This window comes from Rhinatrema bivittatum, chromosome 7, assembly GCF_901001135.1.
Source record: "Rhinatrema bivittatum chromosome 7, aRhiBiv1.1, whole genome shotgun sequence".
In the NCBI taxonomy this organism is placed as follows: Eukaryota; Metazoa; Chordata; class Amphibia; order Gymnophiona; family Rhinatrematidae; genus Rhinatrema; species Rhinatrema bivittatum.
In genome coordinates this window covers 237,812,422-237,831,259 of record NC_042621.1, presented here as the reverse complement: position 1 = coordinate 237,831,259, position 18,838 = coordinate 237,812,422, and the positions used below count along the sequence as shown (strand labels likewise).

At 48.8% G+C, this 18,838-nt stretch overlaps 1 protein-coding gene and 1 long non-coding RNA gene across 4 annotated transcripts in view; one reads left to right on the top strand and one right to left on the bottom strand.

Annotated features, from left to right (window-relative positions):
• The window catches only part of LOC115095808, a 93,315-nt gene extending 74,850 nt beyond the window's left edge, over window positions 1-18,465 (bottom strand). For all 3 annotated transcript variants that reach the window (XR_003857879.1, XR_003857880.1, XR_003857881.1), the window contains exon 1: window positions 18,320-18,465. This is a non-coding gene — a long non-coding RNA (uncharacterized LOC115095808). The remainder of the gene's footprint in view (window positions 1-18,319) is intronic.
• DPYSL4 (dihydropyrimidinase like 4) overlaps window positions 9,728-18,838 on the top strand; it is an 82,952-nt gene continuing 73,841 nt past the window's right edge. Inside the window, exon 1 of the mRNA XM_029609990.1 lies at window positions 9,728-9,856. Within this exon, the coding sequence (XP_029465850.1) occupies window positions 9,818-9,856 (39 nt within the window). The 5' untranslated portion in view covers window positions 9,728-9,817. The remainder of the gene's footprint in view (window positions 9,857-18,838) is intronic.

Here is an 18,838-nt window from a genome sequence, read left to right as displayed (position 1 = left end):
GTGCCACCAGGTGAGAAAATCAAGGAATGAACGTCCTGTAGAAATTAGCGAACCCTAAAAAACGTTGTAGGGCCCGGAGTCCCACTGGTTGTGGCCATTCTCGGATGCTATCCAATTTATCAGGGTCCATTTGAAAACCAGTGGTGGAAATAATATAGCCCAAAAATGGTAATGATTGTCTTTCAAATAGACATTTCTCCAGTTTTACAAATAACCGATTTTCTCGTAGTCGTTGAAGAACTTCTCGAACCTTTATGCGATGGGCGGCCAGAGTTTTAGAGTAGATTAATATATCATCTAGATAGATAATTACTCCCTGGTACAACATATCTCGAAATATTTCATTCATTAAATTTTGAAATACCGCCAGCGCATTACAAAGGCCCCGCGAACAGCTCCAGCGACGGCGGGACTCAGCGGCACAGACGGCATCGGAAGCGAGGAAGGGCCTGCGCGATCGGCGCCACAGACCCATCGGGGTAAGGCCAGTTAAATTCCCCCTTCCCCCCGCTGGGTCCGCGAACGACCACGCGGCCCACCGCGCCGTCCCGACGCCGAGCAGCCCGCCCAGACCGGCAAGCAGGGCCCGCCTACAAGCACCTACCTCCAGCCAATAGGGAAGGCCCCAGAGGGACTTTAAAATCCCTCCAGCTCCGGATCCTGCCTCTTCGACCCCGCGAACAGCTCCAACGACGGCGGGACTCAGCGGCACAGACGGCATCGGAAGCGAGGAAGGGCCTGCGCGATCGGCGCCACAGACCCATCGGGGTAAGGCCAGTTAAATTCCCCCTTCCCCCCGCTGGGTCCGCGAACGACCACGCGGCCCACCGCGCCGTCCCGACGCCGAGCAGCCCGCCCAGACCGGCAAGCAGGGCCCGCCTACAAGCACCTACCTCCAGCCAATAGGGAAGGCCCCAGAGGGACTTTAAAATCACTCCAGCTCCGGCGTCGCGCGCCGTGCGTCGCGCGCCTAAGGAGCGCGACAAAGGGGCCTGCCCCTTTGAGCGCCCCTTCGAGCAGCACCTTCAGGCAGCCCAGAAGAACATATGATATATAAGTGTGCCCAAACGGCTTCAACCGGTCTACAACTACTTTGTGTCTGCATCTCTACTGTACTGGAACCAACAAGCTATCTCCCAGATGACCAGCCCAAAATACTGGTGACGCCTCTAAGCAGTCAGAGTGTAAGAAGTATTGAAGTATATACCTGTCTAGATCAGACCTCCCCTCTTGGCTAAATTCCCGCTCCATATTTCCCGCTGATCCTCTCCTCCCTCCCCCTTCAGTATTCAGGATAACAGCATATATTTCCCTGCGCTAGCCTGGTTGTCTCTCTAACAAGATTGATTGTGTACTCTGTATGTTATTGGTGCCTTACTGTTGCCGGTGCTCACGTAACGATACTCATACCTATATATGTATCGTTGTTGGACCCTGAATGCTATTCTGTATTTCTGCCATTCCTGTACCCTTCTTACCCTGTCTCTGCCTCCATCATTGTATTCCTCTACCCCTTCTACTAGCCTTACACTTTTAGGCCACAATGCCTCCTTTCATCGAGCATTGTGCTGTAGCATATCAAACAGTATTCTACCCTTACAGTCCCACTACATCCATGCAGCAAACTACATCCATGCAGCAAACCCCAAACCATAACAACAATCACAAAAACAGAAGACTCATACCTATATGCACCATCACTCGCACTCAAGCCATCAGCCTATCTCTCATTTCTATCATCCTCTTTAACGCACAATCTCTTCAAAAGAAAACCCATCTTCTACATGACATTCTCTCTGATTCTAATCCCGAAATATGCGCAATCACTGAAACCTGGTTCAAACAACATGACACTCCCCTTATCAACCAGTTACCCACAGATACTTATGATATTTTCTCAATCCCGAGGAAGAAGAAGAGAGGAGGCGGCCTACTTCTGGCTATAAAAAAGGACCTCCAACTAGTGTCTCATAGATGTGACATCCCCCATCAATACGAAATTGGATATTTCAAATCTAAACTACTCCAACTCTGTCTTATATACACACCCCCTGGTCTTCTAGAGAAAGATTCATCTCCTCTGATTGAATTCCTCACAAACTCACTTTCGCCAGACCTACCAACAGTCCTCCTAGGAGATTTCAATTTACACGTAGATACCTCACCACAGTCACCGGCCTGTGAAGCCTTCTTGGCCTCGCTCGAAGCTATGGGCTTCCAACAGATAGTAAACTCCCCTACACACAAGGCTGGCCACACCCTTGACTTGATTTTTATAAACTCGCCCATCAGTGTGAACAGTCCCCCCCTATGTACATCTGTACCCTGGTCTGATCACTCATTGATCGAGACCAAACTATCGCTCCCTCAAAGCCCTCTATCCACGCCCAGACAGCCTATTTCCCTTAGATTCCGTAAGGCATGCGATGTAGAAACCATTGCATTAGCATGCTCTGACTTAGACAAACAAATTGATCTATCCTCACCAGATAACGCATTATCCTCATGGGTGAACTGCACACGCAGCATTGCCAATGTGCACTGCCCCCTGATAACAAAAACAATCAACCCTTACAGAAAGAATAGGAAACCCTGGTACACTCCTTTCCTTAGAAATCTCAAAATCCAACTCAGAGCCACGGAAAGGTCATGGCGCAAACTCCAATCCCCCGCAACTAAAACTCTCTACTATCAACGTATGCATGATTATAGAAACGCTATTCAACACTCAAAACGAAAATACTACGCCAATAAAATAAATGGGCTGCAATACAACCCCAAGGCTCTTTTCTCTATGGTCGCTAATCTTACTTCTCCCATACACACACAACAATCAGCTACACCCTCCACAAACCGCTGTAATGAATTAGCGCAATTTTTCAAAAACAAAGTATCGTCCATCACAGCACAATTTTCACACAACAACCTCAATATCTCTCTTCCCACCATCAACTCCCATAGCTCCCTTTACTCTTTTGAGTCCTCATCTTCCCTGGAAGTAGAAAACATACTTAAGAAAATGAAACCTTCCACTCACCCCTCTGAAACTATCCCCTCTAAACTCCTACTTTCTATACACAATGTGATCGCCAAACCCCTCTCAAATATTCTTAACTGTTCCCTAGAACATGGCATTGTCCCCAATGCTCTGAAACAAGCCATAGTGAAACCACTCCTCAAAAAAGCCAACCTTGACCCCACCACCCTCTCTAATTACAGACCAGTGTCCAACCTACCCCTTCTAGCTAAAGTGCTTGAAAAGCTCGTGAACACACGCCTATCTGATCACCTGGAACAAAATAACATCTTCCCTCCAACCCAATATGGTTTCAGGAAGCACTTAAGTACAGAAACTTTGCTCCTCTCCTTACACGATACCCTTATCAAAGGAACTGACTCAGGATCATCCTATCTTATTGCATTACTTGACATCTCAGCTGCGTTTGACACAGTTAATCATGATGTCCTCCTCAGCATACTCAGAAAGATTGGTGTCACTGGCAAGGCCATTGATTGGATTCAATCATATCTCCAAAATCGTACTTTCACTGTCACTATGAACAATAATGAATCTGACCCCATCAGTCTCCCCCAAGGTGTTCCCCAAGGTTCCTCACTCTCATCTACCTTATTTAACATTTACATGCTCCCCCTTACTACGCTCCTCACTAATCTACACATCAAGCATTTTATATATGCTGATGATGTACAAATCATTTTCCCCTTCTCGGACACCATCCAAACGGCTCTACACAGCTGGGAATCCTGTCTTTCCTCTATCATCCAGCTCCTAAAGGACATGCACCTAGCGCTTAACTCCAACAAAACTGAGCTTTTAGTCATATCGAATAAGCAGCCACTCCCGGTCATCCCCCCTGCCTACTCTGCTACTAACTTCCCACCTCACACTCGCAACCTAGGAGTTATTATTGATAATCACCTCTCTTTCAAACCATTCATCAAATCCATTATAAAGGACTGTTACTTTAAACTTCAAACTATAAAGAAGCTCAGACCCATGCTACATTTCAATGATTTCCGTACAGTCCTTCAAGCTATTATCTTTTCAAAGATTGACTACTGTAATGCGCTCTTACTTGGCATTCCCGCAATTCACACTAGACCACTCCAACTTCTACAAAATGCCGCCGCTCGCATCCTGTCAAATACAAAGAAAAGAGATCACATCACCCCCGCACTTATGGAACTACACTGGCTCCCTATACAGTCACGAATTCTTTATAAAACTCTCTCAATCATACACAAAAGTCTGTTAAACTCCAACCTCAACTGGCTCAACCCCCCCCTCATACCCCGTACCTCCAAGAGACCTACACGCCCAGCACTCCAAGGAACACTCCAAGCCCAAACTATTAAATCCTTTAAGCTTTCCTCCACTATTAATAGAGCCTTTTCTCTGGCCGGCCCCACGTTATGGAACTCTATGCCCCATGATATTCGCACTGAGACCTATACCCCCGCTTTCAAAAAGAAACTTAAAACCTGGCTCTTCCAACAAGCTTACTCCATCACACCCCCTATTACATAACTCCCCCTCCGACCCTTACCCTTACTCGGATTTCCTGATTTGACCACCTCTATGCTTGTCGATTTGGTACTGTGCACTAATTTCTGTATATAGTTTTAATGTAAATAGTTTTGATGTAAGGGCTCCCCCCTAATTTCAATTATATGTTTCCTAGTTCAGTATATTATCTGTTTTATGTAAGGGCCCCGCCCAATGGTTTTGTGTTCACTGTAAACCGATGCGATGTGCGAACGGTCATCGGTATAAAAGAAACGTTAAATAAATAAATAAATAAATAAATAAATGGCATTCCAGATATTCATAATGTCCGTCTCGCGTATTAAATGCTGTCTTCCATTTGTCTCCAGGTTTAATCCACACCAGATTGTATGCCCCCCCGTAAGTCCAGCTTGGTGAATATTCTAGCTCCATGAAGGCGATCTAGTAATTCCAAAATCAGTGGGAGAGGATATCGGTCCTTGCGAGTTATCGCATTAAGTCCACGGTAGTCAATACATGGTCTTAATGATCCGTCTTTCTTGGGAACAAAGAACCCTGCTCCTGCCGGAGATGACGAAGGTCGAATAAATCCTCATTCCAGATTTTCTTTAATGTACTGGGACATACCTAAAGATTCAGGCCCAGATAATGGATACACCCGGCCCCTAGGTGGACAAGTATTCGGAAGCAGATTAATGGCATGGTCAAAAGTGCGATGAGCTAGGAGTATCTCTGCCTCTTTCTTAGAAAATACATCCGAAAAATCTGCATATTGGGATGGTGGTAGCAGCTTAGAAGTGGCTAGTTGAATTCTGGGCTGTGATCTCTGCTTTAAACAGGTAGTAAAACATCCTGGTCCCCAAGCAGTAATTTGAAGAGTTCTCCAGTCAATAATGGGCGCATGCTTTTGTAGCCAGGGGAGGCCCAACACTACCGGGTGGACTGCCTTTTCCAAAATGAAGAAGGATATCTCCTCCTGATGGAGGATCCTCATCTGGAGAGTTATTGGAGCGGTGCAGGTGGTGACTTGCCCTGGAAGATTCTCCCCCTGGATTAAGGAGATGTATAATGGAGACTCACGATGAAGTATCGGTAGTTGTAGCTGGTGGACCAGCTCAGCCAAAATAAAGTCTCCTCCTGAGCCTGAGTCGATTAGGGCCAGTGTGGTGAGCGATCCTTGAGGATAATATATTGTAACTGGAACGGTACATTGAGGGGTGGGTCAACTCCTCCAAGACACCAACAGCACCAGAAGAACCTTGTTACAAAGGCAAAGAGCTTTTCCCAGGGAGAGATTTAAATCTCCCCGAGCGTCTGACATCACCTCCGGGGCCGACCCAACTTTCCCACCTCGGCCCCTTTAAGGGAGCGGGTCCTGCTGCGCTCTCCCCGCCGCTGCTTCACGGATGTGGGGAGAGAAGCACCGCGGCCGCCATCGAGGGACCTGTCTGGCCTGGTAGGAGATCCCGGCCGGGAACCCCTCGGCCCGGGATCTCAACACTCCTGGCCCGCACAGCCATGCACTTGGAAGTCCTACTCCAGAAGAGAAACTAGCTCCATGGGGGAAGTCGTGCTGGAAGGGGGGCCATGCCAGGGGACCTGAAGCTGAGGGAAGGTTAGAGTGTACCCACTTGCTGGCGATGTGGCATCCTCCCATCAGGGCATAACAGGCTGTGCTGGATCTGGAGGGGATTCCCACTCTGCTTGTGGCTGTGGCTGCTCCTGCCCTTGCGGGATTGCTATGACCGGTGTGCCGACAGTCTCTCATGGGTTGACTTCGTTGGTAGGCTAGAATGGCATGGGTCCCTCTTATCTGTCCCTCTCCTGCGTCATGTGGTCTGTCTTGCGCCAGCTTGCCCCCTTCTGAGCCCTGCCCTTCCCCTGCTTTGGAAGTCTGCGACCGGTACCGCTGGCCCTCCGATCGATTATGCCGACTATGCTCCATCAGACAGTCCTCTCCCTATGTGTGGGAAAAACTCCCCCTCAAGCCCCATTTGAATCCCATCACTCACTGGATCAGGAACCTCTCTGCTATCTACCCCGCTCCAACGTGTTTTGAAGATGGCTGACCTTTCTTCGTGGCAGCAGGACTCTTTTCTGCCTGCTTTCCTCTTCTTTTCTCCTTCCCCCTCTTCTTCTCTCTACTTTTCTTTTTACTTTTTTAAAAATTCAAATCAGGAAAGAAAGAAGAAAGAAAGCGGAGGTCCATATGACATAGTGAGGGCAAAAGTAGTGCCGGCGCCATTTTGAATATTGGCAATACGGCGCGAGTGCAGGAGGTCGCTCCCGGACCCCCGCTGGACTTTTGGCAAGTCTTGTGGGGGTCAGGGTGCCCCCCCAAGCTGGCCAAAAGTCCCTGGGGGTCCATCAGGGGTCCGGGAGAGATCTCCTGCATTCATGACGTTGGGTGACCGGAACCAAAATGGCGCCGGCGCTACCTTTGCCCTGTCATATGGTAAGGGCAAAGGGCCACCGGCGCCATTTCTATTAACGCAGCCGTGGCCCGAGAGCGGGAGATCGTGGGAGATCGCGCCGGGACCCCCCCCCCCCCCCCACTGGACCCCAGGTAATTTAAAACATTTTGGGGGGGGGGGGTCGGGGGTGGGTTTTAGGGTTGTTTTGGTGTGCTGGTTTTCCCGCCCTCCCCCGATTTTTTACGATTTAAAAAAAAAAAAAAAAATACATGACGATCAGATTTCCCTCCCCCCCAGCCAAAATCTATCGTTAATACAATCGATCATACGATTCACATCCCTATTAGCTACACTTTGGTTTGGATAAGCATTTTGGATGTGTTAATCCCCTTATTGCATCCGGTGTTAGCCTAGCACATCCAAAACGCATGACTAAATGCTCGTTAACCTGTGCGCTAGGCTCAGTGCAGGATATTGCATTGGCCTGAGTGTAAGTAATGTGTTTCATTGTCACAGTTATTGTAGGGTGTAGCTGGAAGTTCTAGGATTCGGGACTTCAGCACCACAACTCATGAACAGCACCACACCCCCGCCTCGTTGTGTTTTTAGGCTGGAGTCTAGGGACTCGAAAGGCGTCACTTGCCTACGAACAACCAAGGAGGATTCTGTGACATGGAGAGAGAGAAGTCAAAGCCCCTTCCTTTGACAGATCCCAGCACTGTTTCCATCGCACGCCTCTGCGGCTCTGGAATTAGAGAGGGCTAGCCCAGGACATGGCAGAAAGGAAAAAAAGTGAGAAAAAGGAGGAGGATTACTTTGCTAAACTGGGCTCTGGCAGCCCGAAACCCAGACAAAAGTATGGTGGTTATGTTTTGTAACGTGGAAGGCGCTTTTGAGAACAAGACGATAGCTTTTAATTCCCTGAGCGTTGGTAAGAAAAACGCCCAGAAGCTGGACCGAGGCGATCAGAAGCAGAATTGCCCGAGTCCAGATGGCCTCAGTGAGACATGGAGTGAGAGCAGCAGCCTCAGCAGCAGCCAGCAGCAGGCTCCAGGGGACCTGAGCAGCATGGGGTGCATGATAATGCCTACATCTGAGCAGGAAGCTCCGGCTCCCGGCGGGCACATTCAGGTAACCAAAGCAATCTTTCAAGAAACTTCAGGAATGAATAAGACACGGCAACCACTTTTATGTTAACTTGATAGCCTTCTAAAGTTTGATCGGTTGGCATGTAAATAAAATACAGTTCAGAGAGATGCTACACGTAGCATTTGGAAATAGAGGAATGACTGCAGTCTGCAGTGAAAGCGGTGCAAAAATATTGGAAAAAAGTCATCTGATAGCAAATTGTGAATATCATCCAGCTTTTTGGTGCGAAAGTATGAGTTTGCATCGAAATCTTCCAGCTATCTATATAGATATTTTAGAAAAGATAAAAACGATCTTTATAATGCCAAAATGTTATACAAGAAACTATTCAAGCTTCCTTTTAAGAATGGTTTCCGATGCCGGAGAAGGTCCTGACAATTTCTGTTCTATTTTTATCACATTTCAAGGAATCAATAGCAATCTCAGTAGAGGATTAGTGGGTGTTGAATAATTGTTATTTATTTCTGAACTGCTAATAAAAAATAATGACTTTTTCTGCTGACTAGTTTGCCCTGACTTTAAAATACAACCACATTGTATTTCTGCTCCTGGCCTGCAGATAAATAAAAATCTGTCCATAGGTGGAGCCAGCTTAGATGCACATCAATAAACTCATGGTTTGGCAAATGAGGCAGCAACAGTAAGCTCGTCTGGAGTGAGGAAATACGGCATTTTCTATTGCAAGTGCACGACTCCTGAAGAGTCGTCCTTGGTCTCCAGCTACCGCATTGATCGGTTCACTCATTTAATGCTTTTCAGCAAGAATGCAAAAAGGTCTGGGAAAGTGAGCCTTAAGATATTGAAAGGGCCAAAGTCATTGAAACTAAGAAAAATGGCGGTTTCATCTAAAAAAAAAGGTATCTTAACGATGCAGCCATCCTGGTGTTTTTACTGCTGTGTATTTTTCTTCTATTTATGTTCAGTTTCATTAGTTATAAAGATGTTGCTCGTTTGGCATCAGAGAGGTGTGTGAAAACAGAGATATCTGAAAGTTACAGATCGTATGGAGGGAAAATGTGTTACATATATATATTATAGGAAAAGTCCCAAAAAGAAGGAACTGGTATTGAGTTTCAGAAGGTAAAAAAAAACAAACAAAAACCCACGCCATTTCTGAATCGGTGGTTTAAAAACACGAAATGTATTGTCAGAACAATTGGTTTCTTAAGCAGAAAGGTGATTACTTTTCACGAAGCTGGAGACACCAAAGGATACATTGCAGGACTTTTGTGGGAATCTCCAGTAAGAAAATTACAAGTACTTGACATCAGTGCATTGATAGTCAACTGCAACAGAAGTTTTTTTCCCCGTCATCTCAACACTAATCTTGGTTAACCTTAACCTAGCAACAGAACATTTCGGCAAAGGCATCTTCGGCTCTCATCTCTTGTCTGTCTCTCGCAGGCAGACGCCGGGGGTGGAAAGGGGGCGGCTTTTGTTCACCGAAGCCTTGCTTGGAGCCCTGGAGTGGCTGACGGGCCTCATGTGTCTCTCGACAGAGGCGAGCCCGGCTCGGACGAGGCTGGCATACTAATGAGGCGGCGGGCAGAGCGCCCCAGCCGAGAGGGGAGACAGGGGAGCTGCCGAGCCCGAGCGCAGCGCCTCCGCCCATAAAGCCGGGGCGAGGGGGGTGGGGGCGAGCTCCACCAGGGGAAACCTGCGCTGACGTGCGACGACCCTGCCCACCCCGACCCGCCGGCAGAGCAGCGCGGAGGGGGGAAGGAACATGTCCTACCAAGGCAAGAAGAGCATCCCGCGGATCACGGTAAGTGCGGGAGAGATGGGCCGGCGCCTTAACGCGCCAGCGTTTGCTGGTGCCGGGGAGCTCAGGCGGCGAGCAGAGGAGCTTGGTTTTGGGGTTTTGTTTTTAATGTGCTTCTTCTTCCCTTATTCATCTTTGTGCACGGTGCCGGTGCAGGCCTTCCCCTGAAAAGGCAATCTGTGAACGGTGCCCATTTGGCCGTAGCCTTACTCGAACCGCTGCTGGCGCCCTGTCTGGGCTGCGGGTGAACTCACCCACCCCCACCCCTGGGAAATCGCCATCCTTAAAATGGCACCCCCGTTTTCCATAGGTGCCCCCCCCCCCCGCCCAAACGTCTTGTAAGGAATCATTCCGAAACCGGCTGCCTCCGTAAGGAACGCTGCAATAGGTGCGGGCGACTCCCTCCCTCCCGCGACCCTCCCGGAGCCTTCCGTCCGTATTGTTGTTAAAAACGAGCTGCAGAAATACAAAAAGGGGAAGGGGGCGGGGGTGGGCCAGTGGCGAGAATCGTTTTTTTCAAAGGAAAGATGCAGCGATCTCGCATGGCTTTCTTTGGCATTGGTTAATTCGGCTCGGGATAAAATGACTGGAAAGAGAAGGCGGCCGATGGGCTGATGATAGTGAAACGAGGATGCTTCATATCTCCATTAGTGATGAGGGTACAAATGCATCATGTGACTTGGGATGAAGGAAGAAGGGATTTCGGAGTCGGCGCTGCAGCTAGCACTCCCCTATTTCCTTTCTTTCTTTTAAGGCATCGAGAGATACTCGAGATAGATTGCTAGACAGGGGCCCTGTAGGACGATCTGGTATAATCTCCTTATCAGAAGAAAAGGAAATGATCTAGTGTTTCACATTTTTGTAACAGTTTGAAGATCCTACTTAGAGAAGGGCCTCTCGTCCAGTTTAATCTGGTTCAGAAGCATTCACATTCTCTTGAAAATATTACAAATCTGTTTTATTCCTGAACAAAAATTATAGTATAGTTGGTAATCGATCTTTTTTAACTGTATGGTCGAATCTAAATCTTATGGAAAAGAAAGAAAACATCAGGATGGAAGAAGAACAGAGGTTCCCGTTTTCGTAGTTTTACACCATGCCCCTCCATCAGCAAATGGGAACAGCATGGTGGATGGATGTCCTAATATTTCCCTGTAGACATGCTGAAATAACTTATTTGGTGTATTTCATGTGGAAAAGCTAATGTGAACATGGAAGACACTGATCATGTACAACACAGTTAATATACCATAGAGACTGTGTAGAGAGCTAGCACTTACATGCTACATGCAGAACACAACCATTCATGCATGTTATATTAATTATAGTATACAGACTTCATATGAAAGAAGGAACAGTACCAATAGTAAAAACAGAAGCTGGAATGAACAATTCTTTGGGGGGTTTTTTTTCCCCCACTCACAAATGTATTCTGACAGACTGACTTAAGTATGTTAGCAATAATTTCATGGCCCTTATGTGCGGGTTTCAACACGTGTGTCTTAACTCTGGCACGCCGTAGCTCACGGACGACCGCCCCTCCCACCCTTGACCACGCGACAACAGAGTAGGTAAGCCAAGATAACTTTTATTAAGTGGAAGAAACGGCCACAGCCAGCATTTAACATTATAACCTTATTACTTTATATTGCAGCAGCTTAAACAATTGGCATTAGCTAAATGCCACGCCCTCACCGGTACCTTGCTTGTTCTTCCCACCCCAATGCTTTTTTGGAGACGGCAGCCCTCCATCCTTCCGCTCCGTGAAGGTGGTATACCATTGGCACCCCGCTCCGTGAATGCCAATCCCGCCTTCCGCTCCGTGAAGGGGAACACCCGTCACTGGCATCCCGCTCCGTGAACGCCTCCGTGGCTACTGCCGCTCCGTGCAGTATTCTGCCGCCTCCTCCCACCCCTGGCCTTGCGGGCCGCGATTATTGCTTATGCCAGGCCTTCATTGGGCCACCCCCAGACCGGCCATTATCTCGGTCTCCGCCATGCTGGCCTTGCGGGCCGCGGTTATTGCTTATGCCAGGCCTTCATTGGGCCACCCCCAGACCGGCCATTATCTCGGTCTCCGCCATGCTTAGTTATATCCATGCCCCCGCTTTCCCCCTATGCAAAGTCCTTGGTGCTGTGCTCCTCTCCTTCCCCCTCCCCCAACACCAAAAACTTCCCCTCTATGCAGCGATACATCCCCTTATGCTCCGGTGAGGGCACCCGCCAAAGTAGGAAACAGTAAAACCTTATTTGTTTCCTACCCCCACCAATTAACTAAAGCTGCTGTGGCCGTTTGCAGTGCAAGGATGAAGATATCTACCCCAACGTCTGATAAGTGAACCCCATCCGGCCTATACATGCCTGAACATGAGAGCGAAATATCATCATGCTTGATGACATATCCCCCTATAGCTCTCAACCACGTCCCCACTTCTTTATTCAATTTGCGCCTGCTTTTTGCGATGGATTTATGCGACCTCGCGTCCCTCCATACCAATCGGGGGTTAATGTGGGACCATACCAATACCACGGCTGGCCATATAGCCTTAATTGCAGTCAAGTCCCTTCTTGATCGTGATTACTAAGTCAATGTTTTTGACTGCGACCAAATCGTTACCGCCCAAATGACAGATGATATCAGGCTGTGGTAGTTGCCTGGCGTATTGGAGGATGCCAGGCATTAGTTGGACCCCTCATCCCTCGTTTGCCGAGCCAGAATAAGCTGGCCTTGCTACGAGGTATGCCCATCTGCTCGCTGGAGGTCTTTCTCTTGGTTCTAATGTGCGCCCAATAAATGTACGAGTGCCCCATGATCCATATCACTTTCGCGCTCCCCGCTGGCGAGTCTATGATAGACAAAATAAAACGGTTATGTGCAACAGGACGGTAAATATATGCTTTTTATGTTTCTCAGTGAGACTGTTCATTGGGGTGTCTGGTTATTGGGTCGTATGTATGTTTTGAATTTACCGGATTTCCACCGCCCTAGCGCCTAATTTGATCTTCGCTTAAACCGCTGCCTGGCGAAGGATGCTGCGCCTATTTGGAATATGAATGTGTGTGATAAGCTCCCGCGTCTTCCCCTATCTTTCCAAGCCTTTGCGTAGCATACTGATAACTGGTAACGCGATAGCGCGTTGCCATCTTTGTGTTTTAGAAAGGGCCCTCCCCCCAGCGGGCGTACTTTGAGGTATTCTGTTGTAGCCCTTACGGGGCATATCACCCCCCCCGTATGAGCAGGGTATAATGTAATCCAGCGACCTACTGCCCGTTGATCAGTTTTTTGCTCGCCTGAGAAAGATCTGTACTGTCTCATTAAACAGCCTTATGTTTTCTATCAGGAGACCCCCATCGATGCCCTGGTGGTCACCTTTGCCCTCGGGATAAGCTCGCTGTTTCTAAATGCACCAAAGAACATTAGTGAAAAAGCCACGGTCCATAGCTTTACCTCATAATTGTCCCAAACTAGGCTGGGGAGCTCCTTTACCAGTGCTTGTAGCAGCATTGGGTGTGATAGGCTTTCTGGCGTCCCTTCTAACTGGTTCTTGTCTCCGCCCAACCCTCTAATATCTTTTTTATGAGAAAGGAGTTGCTAATTGAGCCTATCCCCCATAGTTTGGAGACGAAAACAATAGCAGCTACATGTGCCCTGCCTGTGCTCTTGATACTCCCGAGTTCTTGAGGTAGAGCAAGAACTCTGTTACATTTCTCTCTGTCATTGTCCCTTGAACTTGCCGTGTTATTTGAATTGGCAAAATTTTTGGAACAGGCTCCAGCCGCGTGCATATGCCTCTCCCCCGTACTCTGCCAGAGCCGATCTCATATGGAGGCGATTCCGGGCACCCTAATTTCCCAAATCCGCGGAGGGACGTGATAAGGGTGATGCTCTGCTTCCGGGGCCAGGAATCTGAAACGAGACCACTGACAACGAGACAATGCATCAGCGATGCCGTTAGCTTCCCCCGGAACGTACTTAGCCTTAAAGACCAGGTTAATGCGCAGGCAGAGCAGTACTAAATCCCGCAATAGCCTAATGACCCTAGGGGAAGTGAGCGGTGAGAGAATTTTTCGCCTGTACAAACCGCCATGTTGTCTGACCAAAAAAACCACTCTTCTGTTGTGGAAACATGCTTTCCACATGTGTATTGTTGCAACAATGGGGAACAATTCGAGAAAAGTGATGTCTCTGAGTAAACCCATGGCTTCCCACTGTACTGGCCATCGTCCGCGCACCATTTCCCAGCCAGATAGGCCCCAAATCCAGCGCTCCCCGCTGCGTCGGTGTAGAGCTGCAGCTCCCTATTGGTCATGATCGGGTCCCTCCAAACTGTCCGCCCCATTATATTCCCCTAGGAATGTCTTCCATACTATGAGGTCCTCCCTGAGCTCCTTGGTGATTCTAGATGAAATGATGGCTCCTGCGAATACCTGCTGTGGCTTGGGACAATCTTCTCATGAGGGGCGACCCATGGGCATGATCTTGCAAGCGAAATTGAGGTGACCAATGAGTGACTGCATTTGGTTTAGCGTGATTGTTCGGTAGTAGATATGTTGGCCCGTAACGCTGCTATTTTTGCGGGCGGTAGGCGTGTGACCATTTGCAGAGTATCAATTTCGATACCGAGAAATGACAATTTTTGTGACGGTCCTTCTGATTTGTGCTTAGCTAGCGGAATGCCTAATTCGTCAGTTTTCCGGGTGAATGCTTCGAGGGCTTGCGCACAGGCCTGTGTGTCCCTATGGCCGGTAAACAGAAAATCATCCAAATAGTGTATGATTTTCCCTTTCCCGATGTCCTGCTCTACAGCCCATTGCACAAATGTGCTAAACCTCTCAAAGTAGGCGCAAGATATAGAGCAGCCCATCGGGAGGCATTTATCGAAGTAATATTTACCTCGGAATTGAACCCCAACAGATGGAAGCAGCTTTGGATGTATTGGAAGCAAGCGGAAGGCTGATTCAATGTCGGCTTTTGCCAACCATGCCCCTTGCCCCCAATGCCTCACCATGTCTAATGCCTGGTCAAATGAGGCGTAGGCGACCGAGCATGCTTCGGGGTCCAAGTAATCATTCACTTGACCCACCCTCTGGGAAGGATAAATGGTGAATCATTCGGAATTCCCCTGGCTCTTTTTTGTGAACCACCCCCAGAGGGGAAATCCTAAAATGAGGGTAGAGGTTTGGTCCTTGAATGGGCCTTCCAACCTACCCATGTCGCTTTCTTTTTTGATCTTTAGTGCAATGACCTCTTCATTATTCCTCGCAGATAAGAGATTCTTAGCCTCTGTGGCGGTTTCTGGCCCATGAAAGGTATATGAAAACCTTGGGAAAACCCTTCGTATAGCCATCTGGCCTCCTTGGGCTGATAACCCTTTAAACAGACCTGCAAGCTATGTATCTTAATGGGGTAGGTGCTCTAATGAATGTATGGTTGCTTCTGTGTGGGGGATGGTTCCTCCCCTTGAGCATTTTGTTTGAGGGTGGCCTGCACCGCATCCCATGCAGGCGTGTCTGAATTTGCAGGCAGCAGCGAATCTGCAAAAACCAGAGTTTGAACAGCCTACAGATGGGAGTCCCCCCACCCCTAAATCTAGTGGCTTGCCCCCACCTTTGCCCTTGACGAAAGGGCTGACCTTGCCGAAATGGAAATCTTCCCGTAATAAAAGTATGTTGGCGAGGAGTTAACCATGTACTCGGCTGGTATGCATTGCCAGCGAAGCCAGGGACAACCTCCTGCCACCTACTCCAACCAAGCCGTACCGCCATACGTGCGATAAGCACCACAAATGACGTCCTGGTAAGCAATTAAGGAGCAACATTTTCAGGAAATTTTTGACCTATGATGGATGACCAGAATTCTGAATCCTGCTGACCAATTAGCTAGCGTCCTTAGCGATGCAGGGTTTCTCCCTAGCTGAGAGTTTTTGCACGCTTCGTGGCATTTGGGATCGGAACCCTCCCCTTCTTTCCTGAGCAGCTCGAATATATCTACATATTCGCTGCGCCATATTTTCTCTTTTAACGCCTCTGACACATGCGCGGTTAGTGAGCCACTGTACATGTGTATGTGCAGCGTTATTGCCATTCGTGGCTGAGCTACCAGTGGTATTGTGCCCATTGGTCCCCAGCTGACCCACCGTTGTTCCAACCGCTGTAGCTGTGGTTGGTGTTCCAACAGCTGTAGCTGGGGCTGGGGTTGTGTCACAAGTAAAATATCCCCCATGGGTCGTCCCTGACTGCCCTGTTTCCTGTGTTGGGCTAGTGTTAGCATTACCCTGCCCATGCCAGTTATCGAAAATAGCTTTCATAGCAGCGAAATTGTCAGTAGGAGCGCTTTGTGGCCCCAGCCACACTTCGCTTCCATTCCTTGGTGGTGGGTAACTGGGCTGTGTTGGGGGTACCTGCACATTACCCTGGCCCCGGTTTAAATCAGGGTACTCACAGTTCTGTCCTTCTTGCGGTTGCCCGTGTTGTCCATGAGCTGTCTGTTGACGTGCTGGTGGCTGGGTGTTGCCAGCTGAAATGTTGGAGCTGCCCGCTGCAACCGTGTTGTGGACCGATGGGCACTGAGCCAGGGGATGGGCTAGTGGTATGCGTTAAGGCATCCAGCATTGCCTTCACTTTGTCCGTGCCATGGATAGCAGCCGCTGACCAGGTTTGGTCCATGAGCTGACGCAGCTGTCGTTTCGGTAACATTGCCGAAGTTCTCTGGCGTGTGCTGCAGGGGTCGGTGCTGCAGGGGTCATGCCCCGTGGAGGGGGCTGCTCCGGCACATAGCAGCCCAAATGGCTGATGCTACGCGGTTGTCGTGTGCTTGCGGATTTCCTCTTCTTATTCCTCTGTGTCTTGGTCTTACGTTTTTCGACTTCTGGCGTTGCCGCAAAGTTTTCCTGCAATTTGCTTGGCTTCCGACGTGCTCGCTTGGCTAGAGCCTGAGCCTGGTCCGGCATAAGTGCGGACGGGGCAAAAGCCATAGCAAACTGGGTGGTAGCCATGCTGTGTAGACATATTAAATGGTTAGATCTCGCACAGTTTTGGGGGGGGGGGGCATATGAATAGGTAGCCAAACGTGGGTGTGCGCACACCTGCTAAGGGGGGGGTGGGGGAGGGGTGCAAGGAGCCGGGGGGGGGGGGGGCTGGGGCTGGGCGCACGTTTGGGCCCGGCAAGTTTGGGGGGGCTGGACGGGAACAGGATGGGGGGGGGGGGGCAGCTGAGGAAGGGGGGGGGGGGGGGGGGGGGGGCGGGCGGCCGGACTCTGGGGGGAGGCGGGAGTGCCGGCGCATGGGGGGGGGGGCCTGGGGAGTAAAAGGAAAGTAATAAAAAAAAAAAAAAAAAAAAAAAAAATCCTGAAAGTCCATGTGCTGACCTCCAAAATGGCCGCTGCCATGTGCTAAACTCCCAAAATGGCCGCTGCCATGTGCTAAACTCCCAAAATGGCCGCTGCCATGTGCTGACCTCTGCTGGCAAGCCCTTCCCATGAGAACCACAATACCATGCTAAGATGTAAGCCAACCTTTCATTAATATTTTAATTTACTTTGAATAGAGCTGCATAGCGCAGCCTAAATCATATCTATCAAGCTGAGGGTCCTGTACCCCTTATAATTCAGTATAAACGTGCACATGGGACAGCTGTCCCTTTAAATGGTAACCGAATGCTAAATATCACCTTTAGGATTAATATAAAACCATCCTGTTAACCTGGCTGAGCACTCAAATGCCATACCGCTGTCCCACAGACATATCATCAGAATTCCCAACTACGGAATGCTGGCTACTTTTTAATTGTCAGATTACTTAGGTATAACAAAGCACATCCACAGGATGTGTGAGGTAGCCTGGTAGACATGAAGCCTGCCCACTTCCTAGCAATTTAGAGAGCGAGGGGTAAAGCAATACATAGAAAACATCGATTTTTTAAAGTAAAAGTAAGCCTACAAGATCCAGTGCTCTAACCACTGAGCTTAACCAAGCCTGCGGCTACTGCCCAGCCAGGTGACTCTAACCACCTATGCATTCACCATGGGTAGACCCCTTCAATGGCGTTTTCTAAGAGGCTACAAGTGAAAGATAACCAGCCCTGCACTCGCTGCCCTTTCAATAAATACAGCAACATGCAGAGCAAGCATTGTGCTGAAAGCCAGCCATGAGTTCATAAAATATATATATAATAACAGGTAAAGTGTGGCCAGGTGCCCATGGCGTTTCACTAAATATATATTAGTTTAAAATATATATAAACCAGCCATGTGCTAAGGCATTTCCTTAAATAAAATAACATTCCAGGCAGAAGCAGCCATGCATTCAAAGCCTTTTCATTAAATAAAGTACTGGTAATGCAGAGCCAGTTCCAATGCAAAAGGGGGGGGGGGGGGGTGAGCATACTCTTCCAGACCTTAGCAACACAAAATTACCATTAATATTCTCAACATTTTGCCTATAAGCCACAAAATCTATGTACTTTACCCAATGATGTAATCAAAGAAATCGTTCCTGCTCCTTTAGCTGATCTGCTCCTCTTACAGCACAGCCGTGCTGGAGGCAAAGTGAAAGTAAAAGCAAAACTGTTGTAGCACAGCCGTGCTGAGGTCAGCCTGTTACAGCACAGCCGTGCTGAGGTCAGCCTGTTGCTCTCGCTTCCAGGCTGCAAATGTGCTCCCCCCACCCCGCCCTACCTCTAAGTACCCGAGCTCAGAGACGCCGCCTTCCTTGTCTCATTGGCTCATGCCCAGGTTTGAACTGGCCCCTAATCCCATTGTCCGCCCCTCTCCGCACCTAGGCTGTGCCCCCCTCCCCCCTCCCTCTTGCCTGCCGCACGTCTGCCCAGTTATACGGCCCATGCCTCGAGAGGCAGGGCCTCCTTAAGGCTGATGTCAGGATAAAAAATGCTTTGGGTCTGAGGATATTGGGGGTTTTGGGCTCTCAAGGGAAGAACAAAAATGTCCATTCTCCTTCAAACAAGACAAAAGCTAAAATGATGAGGAA